The 5,000-nt window shown below is 32.6% G+C and overlaps 1 protein-coding gene across 2 annotated transcripts in view; it reads left to right on the top strand.

Annotated features, from left to right (window-relative positions):
• The window catches only part of LOC113070140 (myotubularin-related protein 3), a 23,629-nt gene that overhangs the window by 5,406 nt on the left and 13,223 nt on the right, over positions 1 to 5,000 (top strand). For both annotated transcript variants that reach the window (XM_026243351.1, XM_026243350.1), the window contains exons 7-11: positions 838 to 992; positions 2,656 to 2,749; positions 2,861 to 2,974; positions 4,094 to 4,410; positions 4,500 to 4,611. In XM_026243351.1, coding sequence (XP_026099136.1) covers positions 838 to 992; positions 2,656 to 2,749; positions 2,861 to 2,974; positions 4,094 to 4,410; positions 4,500 to 4,611 — 792 coding nt within the window. The remainder of the gene's footprint in view (positions 1 to 837; positions 993 to 2,655; positions 2,750 to 2,860; positions 2,975 to 4,093; positions 4,411 to 4,499; positions 4,612 to 5,000) is intronic.

Below are 5,000 nucleotides of genomic sequence, written 5' to 3'. Positions count from 1 at the left end.
CTGTAGTCTGCACTGAACACATAGAGCGCCCTCTCGTGGCTGTAGACGGTACTGTTTTCTCTTGGTTCTTGGTTCTAAATAAATGCGACTTATAGTCCAGTGTGACTTATATATGTTTTTTTCCTCATCATGACGTATTTTTGGACTGATGCGACCTATACTCAGGTGCGACTTATAGTCCGAAAAATACGGTGTGTATATTATATATATATATATATATATATATATATATAAAAAAAAATCAAAACTTTCTAAAATCTAATAAATCTGACTTCTCACAATTATGTTTAAATCTTGCATTTTTTGCAGTTCTTAGGAAAAAAAAAGAGTCAGAAACAACAAAAACAAAAAGTCAAACTATAGAAGTTTATATCACACAATTTTGCATTTATACTTTCTCTATAACTTCCTCACAATTCTCCCAATTTTGTTTTTTTGATTCCACCATGGGAAAATATAAATAAAAACGTAATTGCAACTATATCTAAAAAATCTGACTTTTTTATTTATTCATTTATTTATTTATTTTTAGAATTCTGACTTTTTCACTGATTTCTACATCGTGCAATTCATTTTTTTTCTTTTTCTCCACAAAGGTAATTACAAAGATAATTTTACCTCACAATTGAAACATTTCTTCTCAGAATTATGAGTTTATTTTTTTTCTCCTGTAGCAGAACTGCAAGAATGCCTGATTGTGAGACAAGATTATGTTTTTATCCTATCTCTATCTCTCTATCCCAGGGAGGAAACAGGCTTTCATTATAAAGTGCACTGATGAAGCATAATAACACGTCTATCAGGAAGTAGATGGTAAACTGCAGGGTCTGTGTTCAGGTGTAACTTCCTGTCGGCGGAGCAGTGTCAGGATTGGCTGAGGAGGATGAGTGCAGTTGTTCGACCGCCGTCCCGACTGGAGGAGCTCTTCGCCTTCAGCTTCCTCTCGTGCAGCGCTGAGGACAGAGAGGTGCATGATGGGATCTGCCGCGCAGGTACTGCACATCTGTGCTTTACAGGTTCTTGAACTGGTTTATTTATCTGTGAACAATGTTTCCTCATCCTCACGTCCTTCCAAACCTGTACGACTTTCTTTCTTCTGTGAAACACAAAAGAAGATGCTCTCTCTCATGCAGTGGAAGTGAATGAGGATGAATGCTGTTCAGCTCCAAAACTGACAGAAAGCACCACACAACTACAACATTAACAAAAATAAAGTAGCGAAGTGTGGAAACTATTTATTTTTTTGTTTAAATTCATTACAATTGTCCCTTCTGCTGCAGCTCTTAACCTGTTAAATGTCACCCCGTCCCGTATACGGGACGCCTACGTTGACTATACTATATTACAATCAAATCTAATCTAATCTTGACAAACTATATATCGTTGGAAAGGTCTAAGTCTCCCAAATATATATTTTACCAATATTTTTTGTTAAAAATTATGTAGGAAAAGTAATAGATCAATTTATGAAAAGAGTGCACCCTCAGAAATCAACATTACAAAAGGAGCTTTGACCTTTGTTTAAAAAAAAGACTTCCTCGTTGCCTTTTTCTCTATCACATTTTAGAAATCATCAGAAGTTATATATCACTTGAAAACATCAAATCTCAAAATTCATCCTTCAAAACCAATTTTAAAATCAGACATTGCATTACAATGTAAATGGTACATCAAAATCATGTTACAAAATGTTTTCAGTCATGAATTATAAAAATTTAGGTTTGTATCATGCACATTCAAGTCTATCTTCAAAAACGTGAGTGACAGTTAACAGGTTAAATGTATAAAAAATAAATGTAAATTCATTGTAACTTGGCATGCTAGGAAGGGTTATCATCTTTAAAACTATAAAAAAAAATTATGCATTGAAATAATGCAACAATAAAATATTCGTATTATAATTTTCTAATGAAAATGTAAAAAATGTTGTCTTAGCAACTGAAATAATTTGAAGCTGAAACATTTAAACTGGAAATAATAATAAATAAATAAAACTGAAAGGTAAAAATATATGAAACCTGAATACTAATATTTAAGAAAATAATAAAACGAATAAAAATGACAAGAGCATGCTACAAAAAATATTTGTAAAAAATTTAACATTTATTATATAATAATATAATGAAAATATAAGAGTATAATTATATTATAAATATATAATAATAATATAATTTATTGTATATTTTTATTAAAACTTATTTTATTTCAGCTTGTTGTGAAGGAAGCATTTCTCATTTTCATTTCTTTTCAACTAAGGTACTAAAATAAAATGACTTGTTTGAAATGAATGTTTTAAATTAAAATTAAACCAGTAAATATTAAGAAAAAAAACAATACTTAATAATATATACTAGTATATAGTATGTTGCATACACTACACAAATAATACTAAAAATAAAACTGGTGCCAGTTTTGACATGATTTTTTTTTCTTTACATCTGTATTCAGCATTAAATCTTGTTGTGCATTGAAAATAAGGATGAATGCACTGTAATTCTGTTTATCAGGACACTCTTTTCCAATGCTGGCATTTATGAAGCAATGTGAAATGACAGACAGATGTTTGGCTTGACTCAAAATCTACACAAACTAAATCTGGTGTGTGTGCAAAGTCAGTACTCACGCATGATTTTAAGGCATTTCTTGTGTTCACAGGAGGACCCCAGCAGAGGTTCAAGCGAGAGCTGGAGAGGATGGGCTTCCACACACACACTGCCTGGAGAATCTCCAACATCAACAGCAACTACAGGTGAAACGGCAGAAACACACACACACACACACACACCTCCTCACACCAGCAGCCAGAGCAGCTTCATCACCAGCCGTGTGTGTGTGTGTGTGTGTGTTTCTGATCGCGCAGGCTCTGTTCCAGTTACCCAGAGCAGATAATGGTGCCTGCTTCGATCACGGACCTGCAGCTGGAGAAGGTGTCTGCGTTCAGATCATGGAAGAGGATCCCGGCGGTCGTTTACAGGTGTTTCTCACTTCTGTACTGGCTCCAGCTCCACTCACTGTGTTCACTTCTGCATGGAGCTTCAGCACAATGTTTGAGGCGTCTGGTTACTTCTTTAGAAAATAAACAACTCTTGGGTTGTTTCTTACTAGTAAAACTAGTAAAAACTACCCATAAAACTAGCTCTCAGGGAATATGTTAGTAATGCATTACTAAACATTGTTTAGCTGATTTAAGCACTTCAGCTCAGATAGCATGCATTTTTTGGTGCAGAATAATTAAAGTTCTTTAATAAAATATGAGCTTCACATTGCTCCTTTAAAGGGACTTTAAATTTATATATTTTTCTAAGAAATTCATTTAATTTTTTTCCTAAATTCTATTTTCCATTTTAAATGTTACAATTATTTTTTTGTATAGGGCCCTATAATATCCATTTTGTTTTATATAGAATTTAAAAAAAAAATTTTCCCAATTTTTTTTTTTGCATTTTAATTTCCTTCTTTTTTTTTGGGAAAAATTAAGTTTTCAGAAGTAAAAAAACACATTCTTTGAAAAAACTAATTAATACAAACTATTAATTGAATCAAATTTACATTTGTATTAACATTTTAACAATACTTAATGATATTCATTTAATTTTTCCCCCACATTATTTTGTATTTTCCCAGTTTTTTATTTATTTATTTTTCCCTGTTTTCATTTTTTGGATCTTCTTTTTGTTTATTTTAGATTTTCTGGATTATTTTTAATTTTCTAAATCAAATTTAGTAAAAAAAAAAAAAAACGTGTTAATTTAATTAACTAATTTATTGAAACCATGAAACTAAACAAAAACACACATTTTTAGGACTCTGTGATAACTATTTAAGGTTATTTTAAGTTGTTTTATTTTTCTCAAACTATGTTTTCTGTTTAGATTTTTCTGAATTCAGTTTTAATGGTTTTATTAAATTCTAAGAATCAAAGACCTTGTCTAATCAATTAAGTTCCTAAAACATTAACAATTTAGTAATTTATAAAAAAAATTTTTATCTGTGTTGTCTGTTTTAATTGCTTTGGATTTATAATTTAAGGCTTAAAAAACTTTTACAATTAATCTTTTAAAATGTCATGTCCTTACCTTAACCTTTGACCCAGACACCGGAGTTCGGGCGCTGTGATTGGTCGATGCGGGCAGCCAGAGGTCAGCTGGTGGGGTTGGCGTAATGCTGACGATGAGCTTTTAATCCAAGCCATCGCTAAAGCCTGCGTCACGGATCCGGCTGCGAACACAGTTCAGTCGAACACAAACACAATCCCCGGTGAGCTCAGTGACTCTGATCCGCACGCGGCCAATGGGAGCGCAGAGGCGGAGCCAAAGGCCACGCCCCCTCAGAAGCTGTTGATAATGGATGCGCGCTCGTACGCGGCTGCAGTAGCCAATCGGGCGAAAGGAGGCGGCTGTGAGTGTCCAGGTAATGCTTTGTTTTCAGAGAAATGCTAAATGTATAAAAGACTGAATCCATGATTGCTCTCTCAACGGCGTCTGTGCTGCTCTGTGTAGAGTATTATCCCAACTGTGAGGTGATGTTCATGGGAATGGCCAACATCCACTCCATCAGGAAGAGCTTCCAGAGTCTGAGGACGCTCTGCGCTCAAGCACCAGATCCAGTCAAGTGAGTCCAGTTATTCACTGAGCACACGTCGACTTACAGAGACAGGGACGGTTTTACTTTTATTTAGTGAAGCACGGATTTCAAAATTAGCATTAGTCAATAAACCAATAAATATTGTTATGCTATGGCTGATGACTATAAATAATATAATTTAAAACTGTAAATACATATATATATATATATATATATATATATATATATATATATATAGAAAAGGTTTTTGTTCACATAATATATGTGTGTGTGCTGTGTATATTTATTATATATATATATATATATATATATATATATATATATATATACATGTATATATTTCAGAAGAATATGTTATGTTTATATATTAAATATATTTATATATAATGTAAATTATATTTAAATACATGTAAACA

Source organism: Carassius auratus, unplaced genomic scaffold (assembly GCF_003368295.1).
Source record: "Carassius auratus strain Wakin unplaced genomic scaffold, ASM336829v1 scaf_tig00003102, whole genome shotgun sequence".
In the NCBI taxonomy this organism is placed as follows: Eukaryota; Metazoa; Chordata; class Actinopteri; order Cypriniformes; family Cyprinidae; genus Carassius; species Carassius auratus.
This window is presented reverse-complemented; position numbering and strand designations above follow the sequence as displayed.